Source organism: Pleurodeles waltl, chromosome 12 (assembly GCF_031143425.1).
Source record: "Pleurodeles waltl isolate 20211129_DDA chromosome 12, aPleWal1.hap1.20221129, whole genome shotgun sequence".
In the NCBI taxonomy this organism is placed as follows: domain Eukaryota; kingdom Metazoa; phylum Chordata; class Amphibia; order Caudata; family Salamandridae; genus Pleurodeles; species Pleurodeles waltl.
In genome coordinates this window covers 567,424,438-567,448,522 of record NC_090451.1, presented here as the reverse complement: position 1 = coordinate 567,448,522, position 24,085 = coordinate 567,424,438, and the positions used below count along the sequence as shown (strand labels likewise).

General features: G+C 44.3%; 1 protein-coding gene across 1 annotated transcript in view; it reads left to right on the top strand.

Annotated features, from left to right (window-relative positions):
* CTCF (CCCTC-binding factor) overlaps positions 1–24,085 on the top strand; it is a 372,938-nt gene that overhangs the window by 129,043 nt on the left and 219,810 nt on the right. The window contains exon 5 of the mRNA XM_069217672.1: positions 2,159–2,279. Within this exon, the coding sequence (XP_069073773.1) occupies positions 2,159–2,279 (121 nt within the window). The remainder of the gene's footprint in view (positions 1–2,158; positions 2,280–24,085) is intronic.

Here is a 24,085-nt window from a genome sequence, read left to right as displayed (position 1 = left end):
AATGGTTTCTTAGCTGTAATCCTAGTTCTCTCTTAGGAGAATCTCCATTGAAGTGAGAGCAACCCTCCCACCTCCCTGATGTAGTGGATAGAGGTAACTGTGGGACCTACGTATCATGCACACTTCCCCTCCAAAAAGAACTGAAACAACTGCCACCTGGTGAGCATAATGGATACTGGTGGTCTCTTGGTTCTTAAAGGCACAGTCTCTATTTTTAACTTGTCTAATGACAACTTGTGGGGCTACAGTGCCCTGCACTCCTTCCTCTTTATACTCTAAAAAGGGTTTGTGAACGATTTATGATGTTTTACAAAAACATCATGGAATTATATACATATATAATTCTCTTGGACCCTTTTTTAAAGTACAAGATGAAGAATTGGGCCAATATAGCCTGCTCCTGTAGGCTGCATAATGTTTTTCTTTCAAGTGACTCTGCAGGCCTTCCCGAAGAAAGGAGAACATCTGCACTTAAGAAGACGTGCTGGGAGGGACTGTTCAGTGCTTATGACTTAAGTGGAGATACCTCCAAGAGAGAACTAGGATTACAAGGTACTACGAAAATCATCTTTTTCCTTATTCTCTAGTGGACTATCCCCACCCAGTGGGAGATCATTGGTTCTCTACTTAGGGGTATACCCTCTCCCAGTCTGCCATTCCCAGGGTGGGGAAAAATGTTTGTTTGTGTAGGTTTTCTGAGGATGGTTCACCTCCTCCATTTTTAGTCCATGATGTCTGACGGGGTTTCTCCTTCTCTATGAAGCAAGATGGGAGGAAGGGTACAGTAGTAAACACTGTCTTCTGACTGATCTCTGCCGTCATTGAAGGGGAAAAGTTGTGTTAGGCTATAATGTTGTGGGAAATGTGGTCTTGTGTTTGGAGGTACATAACAAAAAAAAAACAGACTAGGGGCCTGATTACGACCTTGACGGAAGGGGATTACTCCGTCCCAAAAGTGACTGATATCCCGTCCGCCGTTTTACATGTTCCATAGGATATCATTGAACTTGTAATACGGCAGGCTGGATATCTGTCATGTTTGGGACAGAGGAATCCCCTCTGCTAAGGTTGTAACGAGGCCCAAAATTTCTCAATGCACAGTAGGCTTTCCCCTCCGAGGATGGGTGTCTGTTTTAATCTGAAGTATGTTCACAGGAAGGTGACTGGATCAACTCCCCATTTCATAATCCCTGTGAGCTTTCTCCTTCAGAAGTGGTGGTGGAATGGGGTCTTTAGCGGTTTGACCGTTTTGTCCCCATGAAGTGGAAAGGCTGCCAAATCTTGTAGAGGGTGTTAATTGAGACTTGTGTTCATAGTGACAGCCGAAGGTTGCCACCTTTTTCTGAAAAAGAAGATATCCTTGCTATTTTTTTTTTTTAACTTTCCAAGAGCTAGCGGAGGAAAAATATATGAAGTTCTTAATTTTATTTTGGAATATGACATATATTCTTCTCTGTGCTTCAGTAATAATTTAGACGTAATGCAGATAGGTCTTAAACACTTTTTAAGTGATTTGAAAAGAAAAAAAACATTTGACAGCTTTCCCCAGGGTTTTTTTTATTTTTATTTTTTATTTTTTTTACTGGCATGAATGTAAACATATAGGCTAAACACACAAAATGCAGTGAATTTAGGCACTCCGTACACCTCTATCTTGTCCATAGGTGTAGTCTCTTTCTGCTGGTCTGTTATTTGTTTTCAAGCAGGAATCCAACATCGACACGTGCCGTTGAAAAGTGGACAGTCTATCCTTTCCAGGTGCATATGTTTTTCATGTCTCTGGGAAGCAATATCCTGCTTTCTAGGCCTCCTATAGGTCTTATTATAACTCTATTAATCAGTAGTGGCTTCAGCTGCCAATGACAGTATACATCTGCTACGGGAAGGTCTTGGGGCCATAGCAGAAGGATTTTTTGATGCAGCCCTAGTTAAGGACACCCTGTGGGGAAGTTTCTGTTGCAACCATGACAATTAGCCCTGCCTTCCAGTGCTAGGATATGGAAGTTATAAAATCCTTAGCACTTGAGGGGTAGTACTCAGGGCTAAGAACTTGACCATCATATTCTAAGTCCTGGAGAGAGTTAAAATTAATGTCTTCAATTGCAAATTAATAATTTTGCCCAATACTATATTCATGCAAATATTTTCTTATTCTCAGGTGAGCAAATTGAAACGCCACATCCGTTCTCACACTGGAGAGCGCCCTTTCCAATGCAGCTTGTGTAGCTATGCCAGCAGAGATACATATAAACTGAAACGACACATGAGGACCCACTCCGGTATATATTTTTATTTCTAATTTGCAACAGTCATAACTATTGTGCTCTTTCAATATTGTAGTAACATTTGGCCTATGTTGTGCTGTATGTAAAGGATTCTGGATTTGGAAGTTAATTTAGCTCCGTATTTTAATGTTTAGCTATATGTTTTCAACACAGTTAACATTTTCGACAGTTGTCATTACAGTATAAGAAAGTACATTGTAGAGCTGTTTGGCCATGATATGCTCAGTTTCATTTACTATGAGAAATCAAATCGCTAAGGTGGATGGCTCTTCTCAGCTGTAGGAATAAATATGGCTACTCAGCAACATTACATGAACAGTGTAAGGAAATGTCTTTTTATATGGCCTTCACCCCCCGTTGTTTTTTTTTTTTTTTTTTAACTGATGCCGCTGGTTTTTAGTCTCTTAGAATGCACGGAGTAATAATACCTAAGTGCCAGTGTCCTCACCCTAAAGTGTATGTTAGATAGATATACACCTTTGGAAATGGCTAACTGACCTGTAACTTGGGACTTGTAAGTCCCTAGTTAATGGTACCCAGGGCATATAAGTTACAGAGGTACTCCAGGGCCTGTAGCACTGATTATCCCAGCCTGGTGGTCCCCCAAGTAAAGCATGACCCCCCCCAATCTGCCACTGCAGCAGACTGGTAGAGCAGTCGAATGCTGCTACCCCAACTTTGCCATTCAAAGAAATGGCAAAGCCACCACTTCACCTGGACATGTATGTTACTCACCTCTCTGGCAGGCCTATCGAGCCCTAAAGGCAAGGCTCAAGAAATGCATGAACTTTCCGTATCCTGACAGTAAAACACGCAATACTGTTTTACTGAGGGAAAAATTGGCAAGTACAACGCTACAAGCTGACCCCTCAGCTATGCTAACTTGTGAACATTGCTATCTAAGTAGGCACTCTAAGATATCAAACAACTCGTTACATTCAGCATAACTTGTACCTCAAGTTGAAATTAATGTAACTTGTTGCATTGTGCAGCTTTAGGAAAGCTGCCACTTTGTTGTCTTTAAAGGTCCTTTGCTGCCCCAGGCACACATGGAGCCTGCTCCACAAGACAGATGTGCAAGAAACTCTCAGGAAGGAGAACAGTAAGGCATTGCAAGCCTGGGAGGTGTCAGCCACCCCCACCCCCTTGCAGGAAGGTACATGGGTGTTCAAAGGTGACCCTGCCTTTGAAGCGGCAGATGTGTAACACCAGGGGGAAAGGCTGTCCCAGAGAGGGGAAGCCAGTTGCCTAACCAGTTTCCTTTTGGTGTGTATCCCTGAGGTAATCACACCACAGGGGTGGTCTAGGGAGGTCTGAACAGTGAGAGAAGGGTCTTGCCATCTTGGGAGCGGACAGAATGGTGCATCCTTTGATAGCCAGATGCCACACTCCACGGGAAGTTGTCCCAGGTTGGCGGGAGGCGGGCGTTTGGGGGAACCTGGTAGCCCATTGACTACCAACCACATCCTGCCCTGAAGGCACTTCTTGAGCATAAAGGGGGCTTCAGATCTGAGATCTTGATTGACTTGAAAGAAAGAAATTCCCTGCTGCACCGAGGGACCAACAAGGAGGCTGTACCAGTGAAGACTACACATGCAGCACCTGGTGGCTAGTGAAGAAAGTAACTATGCCTTTTAGGTCCTGCTAGATGCGGCAGGCACAGCGAAAACTACAAGGACCAGCTGACTAGCCTCTTGTTTGCTCTACAGGGACACAACAGCTAAAGAAACCTGTAGGGGTAAGTTTGTAGTTCAATCTTCAAGCTGCTAGCACCACCACCGCCGTGAAGGATAGAGCCCCAAGACCCAACAAACAGTAGTGCGCCAGAGTTCGCTCAGCTCATGAGTGCTGCTACTGGGACCCTCAGATGGGAACTTATGTACCCAGAAAGTATTGGCCTCTGACTGTGACAACAGGTGGCTGGTAGTCCAACGGTTACTGGACTTCAGCTAGCCCAAAGAGGACTTTGTGGGACATCGACCCTGTAACCATGACCCCCTCAACATCTCCATGGAACGAAGAATCCATGTAGGAACAGCCCTGTCTACTGTGTCATATCCACAGCATCCTTGGAGCTTCTTCTTCATCCTTAATCATCCTTCATCCATTGCATCAGGTCCTTCACATAGGAATCCATCGCAACACTGATAAAGTACCTTGAACTTCTGAAGGACTGTTTCTCCTATGAAATCAACTATTCTTGAAATCCTTACTGGTCTCTCTGACTAGCTCCTTGCCAGAGTTTGTTGCACAGAGTACTTTCAAACGACCACATTGGCACTTACCTACCCTTTTTTTTTTTTTTTTTTTTTTTTTTTTTTAGTCCAGTTCATTGACTTTGCCAAGGGTTGTTCGTGGTTGAGTTAAATTGCATTGATTTATTGCTTGTACAATCTATGTATCCAGAACTTTCCAGTGGATTTGTTTCGTTCTAGTGTCTAAAATCTTAGAAGAATACAGTTTGTTTTTATAAATTGCCGTCACATTTCTTGTGTTGTGTTCATTTTGTCTTCAGTTGTTTTGGTGCTGTTTAGATGCTTAACATTTGTTCTTCTGTGTAAGACTTGAATCTCAGAGCCACAGCTACCCAGGTTTGACCTGAGGGTTGACAGATGAAACCAATGGGTCCCAAAGGGGTTGGTAAGTGTATTACATAGTGAGGTTGCACAACCACACCATATAATACAACTAATTTCCTCAGGGCCAGTATACATTATTAGTCTGGGTTTCCATTTTAGGAGTTCATGCAATTGAGCACATGTAAGCCAAGTTCCCACAAAATTATTGTTAATGCGATTCTAGTGTATCCTATTGTTTAGCCATTTGAACCAGAGGAGATGGTTAGCATCCAACCAAGAGCCACAATTAAGCTTTCAGTTTTTCCAGCTCTAGAAGCCTGGCTTGGAACGGAGTCAGATTTCTGTGGCACATGAAATCACATAGTGTTTGGGGGACGTAACACTAAAAAATCATCCCTGGATGCCGTTGCTCAGTGCACAGCCTGCAAAGGGGTAAAGGTACAAACACAAACCTGTTAGATTAATCGATTATGTTCGGTCTGACGGTGTACACTTCTGCATTGTAGAATCTTCATTGATAGTCATAAATCTTGAATAATTCTGTGCTGCTTGAACAGTACCCAGTACACCTTTTAATATATATTGTAAGAATCCAGGAAAAATAACTTGAAAAGTATTCATCACTAGAAGTCATTTTCCTTATAGTCACAGTGTAGACCGTCCAGAAAAAAAAAGAGAGCCTGATAGGCTATCACTGAGAAGGTTAAAAGAGGGACCTGTATCTTTATGGACCCAAGAGGTACCCAATCCCATGATAAACTGCAGTGGCAGTTTGCCTCAGAGTGTCTGTTCTTTTTTTCTGACTCATTCAGGTTGGGTCTCTGAACACCTCGGGTGTTTTCTTCACCTAAAACATTAACCAAAACATTTTCAGTGCTTTCAAAAGCTTACTACTTGACAGAAGAAGTATTAAATTGTGAAGTACATCTATTTTTGGTGGAATTTTGAAGACCGTTTCTCTCAGTATGCAAGCTCTATTCACATGTCCTTCCTATGGCAGAACGAAGGTAAGTTATGGTGCGCAGAAGATGTGTGGGATTTTGGTCACCTCAGCACCTCACTAATGGCTGTAACATTTGCAACAAAAGCTCTAAAATAACCCTTAAGGACACTGAAGGTATCGGGCTGGGTGGCTGGATGGAAGACATGAAAGCTGATCAAGATGGGAAGTAAAGGAAGAAAATGGAGAATTCTTCCTCTCACCACTCTCCAGACAAGTTGCACAAAACAGATTCAGTCTCCCACAAAAGGAGATATGTGACTAAAAATTCTCCCTCTCGACACAGTCACTGCCATCACTCTCATCAACAATATTTGCTGAAATCAAGGAGGTTGCCGTAGAGCAGTTTGGCACCATCTCGTACCCCTTCCAAGGAGGACTCTGTCTTTGGAACTCCATCACAGTCACCCTTCAGCTAAATTGGTGACAGCGCTACCTACCACGCTGAAGACTTTGATAGCGTTGCCATTTCGCTTACAATCGACATAAGGGTCGCATCAGAAGGCATCGAAGTCCCATTGCTCTTCCTCATGTTCGCACAGATTGGCATCGAAATCTCAACACTCGACATCAAAGTCGAAAACAAAGACCCACTCGACGTCGAAGAGACCTATCACTCTGCCGAAGAACCCTGCCTCGACGAAAAAGATATGCCTGATGTCTACGTCGAGTGTCTCTCAGGTGGATGTTTAATGTTCCTCTCACTGGTCAAGATTGTCCCAGCATTCAGAGGCTTCATCTCCTGAACCAGACGCTGGTCTTCCTTCTGTTAAGCCTATAATTCTGGCCGTTGACTCTGTGCTGCATCATTTACAGCCTTTATAGATGTCTCCTGCACAACAGTGTTCTAGGGAAGGATCTGTCTCTCTGATGCGGAAGTGGAAGGCTCCATCCCTGATAAGATCGCCACGATCACGTTCTCATATAAGATCCATGACCTCCTCAACAAGATCAAGGTTAAGATCCCCTGATTCGACTTTATCACGTCCTGCAGACCAACCTCTCCAGCTCAGTCTCCAACTAGGGTCTCACCAGTCATCGAGATCGCATTCCACAACACCCCGGAGAGGAGCATCGAAGGTAAATATCACATTTGACCCTCCTCAACCAACAGTGTCAGTGATCTTGGAGAGCCTACAACCAAGAGCTGCCCCGAGGCCCCTTCTTCCTTTTCTTCCAGGTTGCATGGACATTGTGGAAGAGGATTTTTTTTTTTTTTTAAACACCAGGCACAGCAAAATGAGCAACACCTAGGTTGTTTACGAAGTACAAGCCTCTGCAACAAGATCCAGATTTCCTAAAAGCCAGTCCGAAGCAGGATTCTATTATTGCAACAACAGTATGGCGCAGACATGCTTTGGCTCCTGAAACCACAGCACCTCCTCCAGATTGAGAAAGTAAAATGAGCAGTTAGTTTTTAGTGGTCTAGGCGAGCAGGACAACAGTTGCCACTATTCTCCATGTCCCCCTGAGTCTTCAGAAAGGTATTGTGCAAAGCCTAGAGTTGGTTTTATCTTACGTTGGCCCCAAAGTAGTTTGCCCCACTTGGGCATTATCAAACCGAGGTTTGCTGTTGGCTAAAGTGGTAGACATATGGGTGGAGGTAGTTTCAATGTGTTCTTAATAATTTTAAAACCAAACCATTTACAACATACAAAACACTTAAGTGTCTATTGATGTCCCTAATGTATAGAAATATATTGTCAAATTTATAGTGAAGTGCTCTATAATTTGCCTGGTAAGAGGCGCTCTCTACATGAAACTGATGAGAACTGCTTATAATGGATCCTCAGCCATATCAAGTAACCAAGAGCACAAAGGGCACGCTTACCTCCAGCATGGATAACATTGAAGTAAAAGCATCATTGAGGTCCGTGGTGTTAGAAAATAAATACATTATGCTGATACACTTTACTTTCAGGACCAGATTTCTTAAGCATTTTCCACAGGTTAGGCCACTTTATGAAACCGAGCATTCTCTGCATCTAGAAGAGGAGTAACAGCATTCAGGGTAAGGTTGGTCTGCTCTTAAATCATGAGGGTACAACATAGGTCAAGGGGTGATTGGTTCCTGCTGGATTTTCAGGGTACCCGCAAATGCAAACCAGAGTAACCAGTGCTTATCTTTAAAAATTCTTGTGTCGTTCTGGTCCTTATGAACGTTTGTTGGACCTTTTTGCATTAAAGTGAACCATGAGATTGGTACACACAGGGCAATTTAGGATGATCACTTAGTGCTCATTTTATGTTACTGTAAGGGCCTGCCTAATAAATGCCACAAAATCATTTTTAGTTTTAAATCTTACTATTTAAAAAACAAATCACAACAAAACATCAGTCTTTGTATGACCCAATGCCCAGACTAGAGCTTTGTCATTTTTGCTCTGTAGTTCCAAAAAGTCTCTGACTTTAGGGGTATTAGCCACCTAAGCTACTTTTGTCAAGGAGCAAAAGCTGGAGTCCACAAAGATTTCAGACCCTTGTAATCTGACTGTAAACTCTGCCTCTGAACAATCGTGATTGATTCAGGAAAGATGTATTTGGGTGGCATAAGGTAACTTTCACTTTTTGTCGCAAAGCCATTACAATGAGATCCTACTTGTTGTCTCAAGCCTCCCACCTCCACCATCATCGTCTCTTGCCGTTTGCTGGATTGGGACCTATCTTTAGAATTTTGATTGTGTTAAAAGTTTGACAAAAGTTGGGTTGTGGTGCAGGAGGGAATCCACAAGTACCAGTTTTGTTAGAAAACGTTGCATGACGGCTTTTAAATTCTTGCCAGTATTTTTGCCAACCCATACACCCTCTGCTTAGAAGTTACCCTCTTCTTACAGCTAAATAGAATACTTCTGTCCCTCAAAATGTTTACCATTCCTACTCTGCTTGACTTACATCTATTCTACAAACATCTGCCTGCTGTTATTTTGTATGGGAATTTTAATAGCTTTCCTGTGACACATACTGGTGATTCAATGGTGAACGTGAGGGATCACTAGGCAATCAATTCCTGAGTGTGATCGAGTGGATCCTGTTGCGACCTCAGCACTGGTATTGACATAGAAAGATGTGCAAGATGGTAAATAACACTTTTAGTCCCTAACAAGTGTTATTTGAATTTTACTGTTTTAGATGAAAATATCAGTGACATCCTCATTAAATTTACAATAATCTCTTTCTGTCTATGCACCCTTGTTCAGAGTTGTAGCAGAGCGGTTTTAAAAGGCTCTTGTTACAGTTTTTGGTTCGTAACAAAAAACTGTGCCAGATGCAGTGAATGTTGCAGCATATGGTGCAAAGGATGGCAGCACTGCCTAGTATGGGAGGCCTGCATTCTTTTTGTTTTATACTACACATGCTTCTGTTTTCAATTTTTATCCTTCAAAATACAAATCACTCCAAAACATCGCAAGTATTAAGTTCGCCCTTCTCTAGCTGATCCCTTAGCAGATGTTAACGTGTGTCTTTTTTCAAAGTCCGGTTCAGTGAACATGTCTTTCACGCAGCTAATATCGGGACAGTTAGCCTCTGCTATCTCATATCTCATTCCTGGATACATCCTATCGCCCTGAAGTCGTCCAAGATCGCAAAGGTCTTTTCATGTCCCATACCCCATTTTCACTTTTTTTTTTTTTTTTTTTTTTGCGCCCCTAAGCATGCGAAAGGAGCACTAAGGGCACAGTCCTTGTTTGCACCCCAGAAGACCACTGTATGAACTGTCTGCATTCAGGGCCTGCAGGACATGCATGCAGCGGTGTTGGGTGGTTGCTCACATCTGTGTGGGGGTGGTGGTGGCAAGCTGGAAGTGAGGGGAGCTGAATAATTATTTTGAACAGAGGGCACCACATATTCGAATCCATTCACTGAATGACAGTGGCTGCAAGTTACAGAAGAGACACTATTGTACGTATCCAAGAAGGATGGAAGGTGTGTATGTGGCTGGGAGAGCGCAGCACCTCCTCCCATTTTAATTTTTCTATTGAGAGATTTACAGAGAAAAGATCAGCATTGACAAAGCAAAGAGGTCCTGCTTATGGAAGAGCTATTGGTTTTACCAATATGTTTGACGTATTGTACACCAGTGGGGATGCTGTTCAGCATGGCTAAATGTTAGTGGGGTAAAAGCGAGTGGAGTGTTGTAGAGTAGAGTGGAGTGCCATGGAGTGACGTAGACAGTTGTAGAGAGTGATGTGGATTGTCATGGAGTAACGTAGAGCTTTGTGAACTGTTGTGGAGGGAGTAGAATGTTAGAGTGGAACGGCATAAAGTGGAGTTGAATGGTGTGGAGTGGCAAAGTGTGTTGTGGAGTAGTGTAGAGCAGAGTTCTCTGGTGTAGAAGGTGTTGCGTGGAGTTAGAGTGACAGAGTAGATCGTCATGGAGTGGCATAGAATGGAGTAATGTAGGAGAGTGGAATGGCATAAGTGGAATAAAGTGCTGTAGAGTTGAGTGGCTTAGAGTAGAGTGGCACAGAGTATGAGAATGGAGTGGTGTAGAGTTGTAGTGTTGTAAAATAGAGCAGAGTAAAGTGACTGAGTGGAATAGACTGGCATAAAGTGCAGTGGCATACAGTAGATTGTTTCAGGACAGAGTAAAGTGGCATAGTGGAGACGTGCAAGGTGTAGAGTAGTGGACTTGAGTACAATGGTGTAGAGTGTAGTGGTGGAGAATAGACTAGATTGGCTTAGAGTGTAGTAGTTGCGTAGAGCATTGAGTTCAGTGGCAGTGCATTCTTGTAGAACGTAGTGGATTATAGTGCATTGGCTTATAATAAAGTGGGGCAGAGTACAGTGGTGCATACTATAGTGGGCTCGAGTGCACTGGCATGAAGTAGAGTGCTGCAGTATAAAGAAGCATAGCGAAGTGACGTAGAGTGCAGTAGAGTGGCGTAGATTACAGTGGTGCAGAGAAGTTCAGTGGCATAGAGTGCAGTGTTGCAGAGTAGAATGTCGTAGAGTGCACTGGTGTAGAGTGGCTTAGGATGCATTTGTGTAGTGTAGTGGCATAAAGTAGTGCAGTTTACAGTGTTGTATAATATAGTACAGAGTAGATTGGCATAGAGTGCAGTGGTGTAGTCTATTGGTTTTGAGTAAAGTGACGTCAAGTGCATTGGCATAGACTGCAGTGGGAATACAGTGCAGCAGTGAACAATAGAGCAGCGTAAATTAGATTCTTTCAGAGTAGAATTGTGTATTGTAGAGTGCATTGGTGCAGAGTAGATTAGAGAGGCTTAGAGTGGATTGGCATAGATGTAGAGAAGAGAGGTCAAGTGAAGTGGCGTAGAGTGCAGTGTTAAGATGTAGTGGTGTAGAGTGCAGTGGCAAGGAGTGGTGTAGAGTGGAGTGAGTTAAAGTGGCATATGCATGGTGTAAAAGTGCACTGCAATTAGACAACACAGCTTCAATTGAAATTACCATGATATTTGCACAGACATTCAGTTTTACTGATAAAAGTATCCAGCGCATAAAGGATAATGTGTGGAATTGTCATTACCTAGTGTATTGATTGTTTTAAAATATTTGTTTCTTACACACTTCAGAATTAACAAAAAATGCACTTCGTTTGTGCTTTCCATATTCGGAAATATCTGCACAGTTCATTCACAGAAATGTAAATTTTGTTTTGTGCTAGAAAGCACCCCTGAGTATCCAGAATGATTGTCACATAAACCCTCTCACTTTAAAGTCAGAGAAAGAAAAGTAAATACCAAGCTCCTTGAAAGACAGAGCCTTACATTTGACCTCTGTCTTTGAACGCTCAGCAAACGTGACAAGATAAGAACAAGATTTAAAGACCTGCATCAGTACTGGTGGAATAATACAGTAAATAGGGATCAATTGAAGCTGGACAGTGTAAAACAAATAAAGCCAGCAAATAGAAAGGATGCAATGGTGAGTTACAAACCACAAAACCAATTGTAAGCATTTGGGGGAATGCATTCCCAGGCAAGCTTTCTGAATGTCTACAAGATGTTGGCAAACCAGACAGTTTGTCAGGATTTGAAGGGCAATCCTGTGGAAGGTCACATTTGGGATTGAAAAGAGTAAGTCCTAAAAGCTGTGTGCCGGGTGCATTTTATAGCTGTGGGGGGCTAGAAATTACAAAGGCACACTCAGTCGGCCCAAAGCAAGTCACACAAACAACCCTCCCCTACCCTTATTCTTTTTGCTTTGTTGACACCAAACCTTAGCCCTTATCATTTGGTTAGTATTTCTTCATTAACATACACTATTTTGAAGGCTCTTAATGTAAGGTGGGTGCCTAACTTCAAGGTTCTAGATCATTGCTGTCAATAGGTGCCCTTATTCACACCCCTTCCAACGGATTTGCCGAAAAGTGGACCACAGTCCCTCTGTATTAAGTACGTGTACCGGGATTAGACCTAGTGGTTCTACAGGTTGTAATTTAGCACTGGTCTCATTTAAATCAATTTAGTTTAACAGTGCTGGAACTGGATTGTGGACACTAGCGGATGAGTCATACATATTTAACAGCTACCCCTCCTTTTAAATGAATTCCCTTAGGATTTTGTCTTCTATATTTAAATCTGTTAGCAGTTGTTCATTTCTCAATAAAGTCTTGTGCAGAAACTGAGAGTACTGTCACTTGCAACAACTGTGCCTAGTAGATATCACCAAAGTAAGGCACTTGAAAAATCTATACCACCCCTCACTTAAGTCCTTATGTAAAGCTATAAGGCAATGACGGAGTGGGGGATTCCAGTAAAAGTAGTATTGTATATAAAACCCTTCCCCCACTATAGGGGGAGGAAACCCTAAATGTGTCTTTTTTTTTTTAGCTGTGAATTCTGACATCCATGAGTTGTGTACATATTCTGTGTTAGTCATTCAACAAACATCCTCTTACATTTTTTTAATTTTTTTATAGGGTGTGTGGGAACTAAAGCACATGGGGTAAAGCGATGTGGCCACGATTAAGCTCTAGCCCGTTCAAGCATGTGGGATCAGGGAATGTTTTTCCCTGAAGTTGAGTTCTATACAGTTGTCTGAAGCCATAAAAAATGAACCACACGATAAAGGTGGACAGCAGACCATGTTAATATTACTGCTTCAGTGTACATCTGCGTATTCATATAGAGGGGTTTAATCAAGCAAACAAAACTTTACCAGGCCGCTTGATGAATCTTCACAAAATTTTCAAAACTAGTTTGCCACTCACTTCAGCTGCTGTCTTGAAAGTTTTAGGGTGGTTTCTCAAGCGGGGGCTGAGAAAAATGAGGAAGTGGGGTCCCAAAACATGTTTTCCTCATGCTGTTTCCGGTAGGGCTTTTGGACACGACTACGGCTTGAAATGCTGAATGGAATTAAACAAAATTTGGCAGAAAGCTAGGTGTTGGTCGATAGAGTGCTTTTTGTAACTTGGTTTAAATCCTTTCAGTAGTTTTGGAGATAAGAAAGAAAAAAGATTTATGTATTTCTAGGGATGAGGATCCACCAGATCCAAGGTCTGAAGTGTCAGCAGCCAAACTAATGATTTGGCTTGCTACTAAACGCCCTCTTCAAGGATCTCTTCAAAATATTACCTGTCCTCTTTAGGTAGTTTCTCCGGAAATCTAGACAGTGTCCCAAAGAGCTGTTGGGACGCCCTGATAAGGCTGAGGGTCTGGCAACCTTCATGCAAGATGTGGAGGTTTTACACTGATTCCCTCGGCAAGAAGATGTGTATTTACTGTCCTTGTCTGGAGGTTGAGCTGAAGAGTAGTTCAATGATTGAGTTTTCCTTGCTGCTGAAATTATCACAAAATCTGGGGCAGGATCAGCTTGAAGGAAAAGCTGATCCTGCTCGGGAGCCTTATATTCCTTGAGTATGCGTGATGGCACAGGACATATTGAAGAAATTGTAAGGTCTGTTTACATTGCCAGTTTTAAAAGACCCGGGGCCAGAGGTAAGAGAGTTCTAGAGACTGCTGTAGACTAGAACATCATTAAATGTAATGAGGTTGTGAATCAGTGAAACTCTTGCCAGTGGTGAAACAGACAATGTAGGCGTATAATCCCTTACTGAAGACGGAGATGGGTTGTGGACCATGAAGGGGACCTACGTCTTCTGCGAGACCTGAACCAATGGGTCTGTCTAGATCCGGTCGATGATCTAGAAGGAAACCTAGTTCTCTTCCAGGGGATCCTCATCAATAGTCATAAACATTGAATATTCCCGCCCTTGTGCGGGGACCCCGGAGCATATATAAAATATATACACATTATACATGTGTAACAAACAGTCATGCAGGCTATCATGTTAAAAACAGGCTAAAATGCTTTATTTCTATGAAGTTTTTTTTTTTTTTTTTTAATTAAATACTACAATAGAGCCTAAATAAGTACCCAAGCTCCTAAAACTAGGCTTGGGGAAGTAAGCAGTAGCAATCTCTAGTGAAAAAATAGAGAAAACTGCATTGAAAAACAATGAAGCATTCTTAGCCAATAGGCTGCATGTAGGTTAACACAGGAGAACCATAAAAACTTTGGCACTGTGCCTTTAAGACCCTGAGCACCTCCAGTATCCCACCATGCCTCAGGGGTGAAGGAAAGGTGACAGTTGGTTCACAGTTAGGTCAGTTCTTTTTTCCGGCTTCTTCTGAGAGGATCCTGGAGCATTGAGCTCTCAGTTTTTCTGAGTTTTCCTCAGAAAAATTCTTTAAAAAAGCGTTTTTTCACTTTTCACTCGACAAGTAACATCTTTGTCTGAGCTAGGAAGGTTTTTTCTGACAGAAAAATGCCTTCTCTTTTTGTCAAATGCCCTGCTTGTGGGAAGAAGAAAGCCCAGTCAGATCCCCACTCTCTGTGCATAGTGTGCCTGCCTCAGAGTCACTGCCCTGACACTTGTAAGTACTGTAAGAACATGTCTAGGAGGACTCTGAAAGACAGAGAGAAGATCCGACTTCATGGGCTTCAGGAGAGGAAAAGAACATCGTCCTCCTCACTCCCCAGGCATCCAGAAGGCCATTCTCAGGAGAGAATGGCCCGGTCGACGTCGACAGGTAGGAAAATACCTGTTTGTTCACCGTCGTCGTCGTCGCTACCACCGTCCCACCGGCATAGATCGCCGTCGACGGCGACACACCCGACGTCGAAGGGAACGGCGTCGAGGGAACATCAGAGCAGGGGCAGGTCTCCGTCGACGGCAGCCCGCCGATCGACGTCGAGCCATCGCCGGCATGCCCGGTCGCCGCCAAAGGCTGTGCGCCCCCCGACGTCAGGACACACGGCGTCGAGATCTCCACGACGGCACGAGAAACATCCGCCGTCAACCTCCCATCGCTCCACGTCGAGGCACACGACGGCGAGCAGGTCGAGGTCCAAGGAACGCCGTTCGACGTCAAGGCACTCAACGTCGAGGCACTCAATGTCGAGCCAGGACCAACCGACTGGGCGTCCTTCGACGTCGAAACAGCCATCGACGTCGACGCAGGTTTTACCTGTCCAACAGGGAGCAGAACATCGCCCCTCGCCAGACAAGGCTCCGTCTCCAGTGGTCTCCATACCGAGCGACTCTTCTCGGTCAAGAGCATCTCCTGGGCATGTCTCGCCCATCAACCTATCTCCGAGATGGCTGGAGAGCCTCAACAGACCAGCGGCCTCCCCAGATTCGCAATATTCGCGAATGTATTCACCCACTGCCTCCCCGCCAAGAACGCCATCGCCGACAGCCGGGGCAGAACGGGCTCGTTCAGCTCCTCAACAGCCGACCGCGAGGCCTAGGCGCTCGGCTACAGCGTCCCGCAGCAGATCTCGCTCTCAACGGAGATCCAGGTCGCGCTCAAGAAGATCACCCTCTTGGTCTTCATCAGGTTCTTCTGTCGGGCGTTACTCACCTACTCTTAGAGATTCACCACCTGCTAGAGTCTCACCAGTGGATGACATAACCACTTTCAACGAGGTGTTGCTAAGAGGAGCGCAGAAACTCAATATAGAGGTTCCAGAACCGTCTACCTCCTCATCAATCATCTTTGAGACGCTACAACAGAGATCAGCGTCGAAAAAGTTGCTGCCTCTAGTGCCTGGTTTGTTGCAGCCAACCATGGACACTTTTCTGGCCCCAGCCTCGCTTAAGTCTGCCCCGGCTCGGATTCTTAAAAAGTACAAGGCTCCAGAGCAAGACCCTTTATTCCTTAGGAAGGATCCGCCACCAGACTCAGTGATCATAGCTGCCGCCCGAAAGACCCACTCGGTGGCATCTTCATCCACGGTACCCCCGGATAAAGAGAGCAGGCATTTAGACTCTCTGGGAAGAAAGATGTGCGGGACAGCGGCTTCAGCAATGAAGGTCTCTAGTGCGTCTGCGCTCCTGGGCAGGTACGATCGTTCTCTGTGGGATTCCCTGAGTAGATTGACAGAAAAACTGCCCAGAGAAGACAGGCAAGATTTCCAAGAGATTCTACAGGAAGGATGCCTGGTATCTAACCAAGTTATCAGCGCGGCAGCGGATGGGGCGGATTTGGCGGCTCATGGGTACGCACATGGTATCTGTGCGAGGAGATCTTCCTGGCTGAGGCTCACTGGCTTGAAACAGGAGGCACAACAACGTATCCTGAATCTCCCATTTGCCGGGAATTCTCTATTCGGTGCCCATGCAGACGAAGAGATGGCCCGCATGAAGACCGAGGTGGATACCATGAAGGCGGTAGGCCTCGAAAGAAGGAAAGATTTCAGGCGGAGGTACAGACCGTACGATAGACGCCCTTTCCAACAGAGGGTTCAAACCCCTCATTGGTCGCAAAGGTCTCGGCAACGACAGGGACGCCCTCTGTTTCAGCGAAGAAACACAAGGGAGCGAGGGTCAAGCAGACCTCAACAGTCCACTCCAAAAGCACCCACTAAGCAATGAAGTCTCGCTTCCCTCGACACTGTACACCACTCCGGTGGGGGGAAGTATTATTGCTCATCTTCACGAGTGGCACTCTATCACAAGAGACAAATGGGTGCTCAATATTGTCGAACATGGCTATTCTCTTCTTTTCAAACAGCCTCCACCACACTTGCCACCAACCAAACACAATCCGTCTCATCTCACCTTGCTACGCAAGGAGGCTCTCGCCCTCCTAAGAAAGAATGCCATAGAAAGGGTTCCACCTGCCCACAGAGGAAAGGGGGTCTACTCCCGTTACTTTCTAGTAGCAAAGAAGGGTCAAGAGGGCGTTTTCAGGCCAATCCTGGATCTAAGACTGCTGAACAAATACATAAGAAAGCAGAAGTTCAGAATGCTAGCGCTTCACCAAATTTTCCCTCAACTGCATCAGGGAGACTGGATGTGCTCCATCGACCTGCAGGATGCGTATTTCCACATCCCAATAGCTCCAAAGCATCAAATTCCTGCGCTTTCGAGTAGCGTTACAGCATTACCAGTTCAGGGTTCTACCCTTTGGCCTGAAATCTGCTCCAAGAGTTTTCTCGAAATGTATGGCAGTGGTGGCGGCACATCTACGAAGACAAAGGATATACATATATCCATACCTAGACGACTGGCTACTAAAGGCTTCTTCTCCGGAGCAGGCGAGAAGCCATCGGGACATTGTACTAGGAGTTTGCGAAGCTCTAGGTCTTCAGGTCAATTACCAGAAGTTAACCTTGACTCCAACGCAGAGTCTTCACTACCTAGGAGCTATCATAAACACAGAACTACAAAAAGTGTATCCTTCGAAGGAAATAAACAAGAAGTGCCAGGACCTGTTGAGAGCCAGCGCACCTACGGCACGTCAGGTGACATCACTACTGGGCTCCATGGCATTGTGCATCTTTATTGTCCCAAATGCCAGACTCCACATGAGACCCCTCCAAGAGGCATTGGAGGCCAATTGGAGCCAAAGAACAGGTCGCTGGGAAGACACAATGCGGCTACCGGAGGTAGCACTTCAGTCATTGAGATGGTGGATGCACAGACCTCACCTGTCAGTGGGCGCTCCGTTTCACCAGGTACTTCCATCCGACACTCTGGTAACGGATGCGTCTCTTCAGGGATGGGGGGCTCATCTGGGTCCTTTTCAAGCGCAGGGTCTGTGGTCAGACAAGGAGAAGCAGTACCACATCAATCTGCTAGAACTCAGAGCGGTCCATCTGGCTCTCAAGTCTTTCACACCGCTAATTCAGGGGAAAACTCTATTGATACAGACGGACAATACAACCACGATGTATTACTTGAACAAACAAGGGGGAACGAGATCCCTACCCCTTTCACAAGAGTCCCAAGCGATATGGCATTGGTTCCTGGCCAGAGGAATTTCAATCACAGCAGTTCACCTGCCAGGTCAGCAGAACGTAGAAGCAGACTTTCTAAGCAGACACCTGGAGGACGTTCACGATTGGGTCCTGCACGACGAAGTCGCAGAATACATCTTCGCGCAATGGGGTCGGCCTCAACTGGACCTCTTCGCAGACGATGTAAACAGGAAATGCCCAGACTTCGCATCCAGGTTCTACCGTCCGGGATCTCGGGGGAATGCCCTGTTGATCGACTGGTCAGGGACATTTCTTTACGCTTTTCCGCCGATTCCCCTCATTCTGGCAGTGATCAGCAAACTTTACGGATCCAGGACCAGAATGATTCTTATAGCGCCACAATGGCCTCGACAATTCTGGTACACAGATCTCCTCAACCTGTCGGAAAAACCTCACAGGAGGCTGCCGTGCAGACCGGATCTTCTGAGCAGAATGGAAGGCAGGAGTCTGCATCCCAACCTACCCTCTCTGAGCTTAACAGCATGGCTCCTGAATTCCTGCAGTATGGGCACCTAGGACTCTCGCAGGAGTGCATGAACATCTTGAAAGAGTCCAAACGGCCTTCCACGCGGCGTTCCTACGCTTTTAAGTGGAAGAGATTCTACATACGGTGCTGTCAGCAAGGCCATAATCCCATACGGGCGCAGGAGGACGTCATACTGTCCTATTTGCTTCACCTAGCGAAATCCGGTCTGCAGGTATCATCTATTAAGGTACATTTGTCTGCTATTACTGCCTATCGCAAGTCACCTTCTCGGGAATCCTTCTTTACGAAACCTGTAGTCAAGGATTTCTTAGAAGGTTTGAAGAAAGTTTTTCCGCCAATTCGGAGGCCTTCTCCTCCGTGGGAACTAAACATAGTCCTAGCAAAACGTATGGGCCCTCCTTTCGAGCCTATCCATAAGGCCTCCTTACAACACCTTACGTGGAAAACGGCTTTTCTGGTGGCCATTACTTCAGCGAGGAGGGTCAGTGAGATCCAGGCCTTGTCTGCAAAAGAACCGTACACGGTTTTTCATGACAATAGAGTAGTTCTACGAACTCGCCCATCTTTCCTTCCGAAGGTGGTGTCAGAATTCCATATTAATCAGACCATAACTTTACCGACGTTCTTTCCCAATCCGGAAACTCCGGCTGAGAAAGCATTGCACTCATTAGACTTGAAAAGAGTGCTGAAATTTTATCTGGACAAGACAAAATCGATTAGACACTCTAACCGCTTGTTTGTGAACTATGGTCATTTAAGGACAGGAGAAGCAGCATCTAAGCGAACAATATCAAGATGGATAGTTTCTTGTATTGTTAATACTTACCAGCTAGCTAATAGACAATTGCTAGCGTGGCCTAGAGCGCATTCCACAAGGGGAAAAGCGGCTACTGCTGCTCTCCTTAACAATGTTCCTATATCTGAGATTTGTAAGGCTGCTACATGGAAGTCTGTCCATACTTTTACAAGACATTATTGTTTAGACTCAGATGCAAGAGCGGATGCCCAAGTGGGGCAGGCCTCTCTAAGGAATTTATTTGCGTAAGACATGTCTATTCCTGCACTTCTATTGGACAGTCCGCTGGGTTTAGGGATGGGCTTGCTAATCTATTCAATGTTTATGACTATTGATGAGGATCCCCTGGAAGAGAAGGATAAGTTACTTACCTGTAAATCCTAGTTCTCTTCCAGGGGTATCCTCATCAAAGTCATAAACAACCCACCCTCCTCCCCGGACGCACGTCTACTGGAAGTGCAGGACAGACAGTATTTTGATTCAATTATACAAATTGTCACCGTAAAAAGAACTGACCTAACTGTGAACCAACTGTCACCTTTCCTTCACCCCTGAGGCATGGTGGGATACTGGAGGTGCTCAGGGTCTTAAAGGCACAGTGCCAAAGTTTTTATGGTTCTCCTGTGTTAACCTACATGCAGCCTATTGGCTAAGAATGCTTCATTGTTTTTCAATGCAGTTTTCTCTATTTTTTCACTAGAGTTTGCTACTGCTTACTTCCCCAAGCCTAGTTTTAGGAGCTTGGGTACTTTTTTAGGCTCTATTGTAGTATTTAATAAAAATAAAATAAAAAAACTTAATAGAAATAAAGCATTTTAGCCTGTTTTTAACATGATAGCCTGCATGACTGTTTGTTACACATGTATAATGTGTATATATTTTATATATGCTCCGGGGTCCCCGCACAAGGGCGGGAATATTCAATGTTTATGACTTTGATGAGGATACCCCTGGAAGAGAACTAGGATTTACAGGTAAGTAACTTATCCATCTTGTGCTGTTGCTGAGATCTTCCTCTTAGGCGTCTGGTCTGTGGACTTGGAGATGTTTGTGGTATCAGTTCCACTCCCAGGTGACAGAAGGATGTCGTGACGGTGATTGCTGTCTAGTCAGTGATGTCTTTGAGTAGTGTCTCGACAACAACGGTTTCTTTCTCGTTGGCCTGTTTGTCGTTGACAGAGGCATCACAGGGGGCCTCGATGCTGAAGGGGAACATACCAGTATGTCTTGCAGCTGATCTTCTGCTTGGCGACAGTAGTGGAGAATTACACCTTTTGAGTAGATTTTTCTGTTCTCCCTCTGTGGTGATGAGAAGGGCTCTTTAAAGGAGGTTTTAGACTCCTTAGAAAAAATTCAGTCAGAAATTTAGTTAAAAGTGCACAGGGTACTTAAAAAAACGCCAAGATCAGATCTTTGACAGTTAATATGGATTTTGAATGACGGACAGGAAAACTGAAGAGCTAATGCTCAGGGATCCTCACTGTAGGAGCCGGAAAAAAGAACTCACCTGTCACCTCATTCTCACCTCAAGGGCATGGTAGGACGCTGGGGGTCCTAGAGTTCTGAAAGGCACAGTGCCTTTAAAAAAAAAAAAAAAAATTGTATATGTTTTAAATGCAGCCTGCCTAGCAGTGCCTTAGCATTTAATTGCAGTTTCTCTTCAATAAAGGATGTTTTTACATTGTAGACCTCTTTTTCTGACTTACAGAAATACTTGAGCGTGGTTTGTTGTTTATTAAAGAAAACGAAAAAAGACACTTTTTTTTTTTAGCTTTTAACACAGGCTGTATAGACGCATATATATATATATATATATATATATATATATATATATATATATATATATATATATATATATATATATATGTAAAGATTGTAGGTGAAATGTTATATCTACATGTTCAGTGTGTGTATATATATATGTGTGTGTGTGTATGTTCGATGGCACATGTAGCTGCAGATACACATGCTATGCATTATTCCGCCATCTAGTGTTGGGCTCGGAGTGTTACAAGTTGTTTTTATTCAAAGATGTCTTTTCGGAGTCACGGGATCGAGTGGCTCCTCCTCTCGGTCGTACTGACATGGCATTGACTCCATTGTTAGATTGTTTTCTTTCTGCTGTCTGGTTCGGACGTGTTTCCTCTCGCTCCAAGATTTCCAATCAGAAAACTTTAGATAACTCCCTTAATCTTCTGTATTGTTTAGATCGCTTTTCCCCATAGCCGCGAACCGATAGTACAGTCAACTATATTTTGCCCTTTTGGGTGTGTGTGCCCGACTCGGGCCTGTTCGTACCTACTGCTTTGAAGCCTGATGGTTCGGACTCTATTTTGATTTTGTCTTCGATGCAACGCAAAATTTCCCTACACAGACCAACACCTCGTATGTAATCTGTCTTTCTCCTGATCACAAGGAAGATTGCGAGGCCTGTCGATCGTTTCAATCCAAGAAGAACCTGTGTGATCGGAGAGCCAGAAGATTGGAAATGGCATCAAAGAGTGCGGAACATCTCAATACCATGGAGGAAGAACAGGCGCAGACCGCGATTTCCATCAGACACTGACTCCGAACAAGAATCGGAAGAATATAGGCCTATTACTGCTGGTCAGCACGTGAGTATGTCTGCCTCCTATGCCCACTTCTAAAAAAAAAAAAAAAAAAAAAAAAGTCATCAAAGGCCTTGGGTACACCACTGTCAGAGAGCCATGGTTCGACCTGAAAAAAAACTTGTCGACCAACCTTTGGGTTCGGTATCGAAAAAGGCCACTCCGTCGGTATTGTAGTCGAGTAAGTCAATAAAGAGTTCTACTTCCGACTCGAGCAAGCAATCTCACTCCTCAGAGTCAAAGCCTCGAAGCCCACTTCAGAGCCGAAACAACCAGCTGTATTTTCGGGCCTGAAAAAACGACAATCTTCGGAGCTGAAAAAGTCATCTTATGCAGAAGAGCAAAGACTTTCAAGCCATCTTAAACAGAGCTCCAAATCAATGGAAGAACAGTCTTATAGACCTTCAGAGGACACTGAGATCCAACCTATCCTTGAGGTTATGGATGAGAGACAATCAAGGATTCACATCCATAAAGAGACTGACAGAATAATTACTGCACCTCCTCTACAGACCAAGAGGAACTTGGCCTTTCAAGAACATTTAGGCACTGCTCCACCACCAGCCCAAATTTATAAACCAAGAGAAGCCATTACCTATCCATGCTTCTCCCCCTCATTCACCACAACTTTCTTTTTTCCCCTCCATCCACTAGCCGACCACCTTTGCCTTCAACTCATTCCCAATATTCACATGGTGATACGGTTGATCCTTTTCATCTCTGCGATCGAGAGCCTCATCCACTAGAGGGCACTACTGCATACACGCAGGTTATTTCCAGGGCAGCAGCGTACCATGGAGTGCTTATGCACACTGAACCCCTAGAAAAGGATTTTCTCTTTGGCACACACACTCACAATATCAATGCCTCCCAATGCTACCTGGCATGATTACACATGCAGAACAAATATTTAGTGAGCCAGTCAAAGCTAGTGTGATGATAACACACATTGATAAATATAAATCAGCCGTACAGACCCTGTTCATATTACCCACCAAGTTCCTCCAGGCTCAGTGGTAGTAAGTGCGGCTAGAAAGAAGGTTAATAGCCAGTCATCAGGGGATGCTCCTCCCCCTGACAAGGAGAGTAGAAAATTTGATGCTGCTGGCAAGAGGGTAGCCGCACAGGCTGCCAACCAATGACTAATTGAGACTTGCAAGCCTTACTAGCAAGGTACGATAGAGCCCACTGGGATGAGATGCAGGAACTCCTACAACACCTCCCAAAGAAACACAAAAAAGGGCACAACAGATTGTGGAAGAGGATCAGGCCATAAGCAATAATCAAAAATGGTCTGCCCTTGATGCTGCAGATACAGCAGCTAGAAGTGCCAATACTGCCATCACTATATGTAGACACGCATGGCTCCGTTCCTCTGGTTTCAAACCAGGAATACAGCAGGCAGTGCTGAATATACCTTTTAATAGAAAGCACCTACTCAGCCCTGAAGTCGACACGGCCATAGAACAAATGAAGAAAGACTCACACTGCAAAGCAATGGGAGCCTTATAGACAACATCCTATAGAGGCTCCTTTTGCTGACAACAATTCAGAGGAGGATTCAAGCCACAATCCACAGGCTGGGATTTAGAGAGGGTCTTATAGAGGCCAGTACTTTAGAACTAGAGGCAAGTTCCAGACTTCAAAACAAGCCACTACCCCATCTAAACAGTGACTTATTTACCATCCCTCAACTCCACGCGTCTCCTTTGGATGGCATACTGCAGCAATTCCACTCCCAATGGCAAAATATCACTACAGATCAATGGCTATTGCCAATTACCAACAACCTTTCCATTCAAGACGAATGGGATTCAAAGCAACTAAATTATCGCATAAATAATTTAGAATTATTAGCTCTGTTCCTTCCCTAAAAGCGTTTCAGACGCTTCTCAAACACAAGACTGTCTTGATAAAAGCAGACAATATGACTACCATCTATTACCTAAAGAAACAAGGTGGTACACATTCATCTAATCTGTCCCTTCTACCCCAAACAATATGGAAATGGGCAATTCACAATCAAATTCACCTACTAGCAGAATACATCCCAGGAATACACAATCATCTAGCGGATCTCCTAAACAGAACACACCAA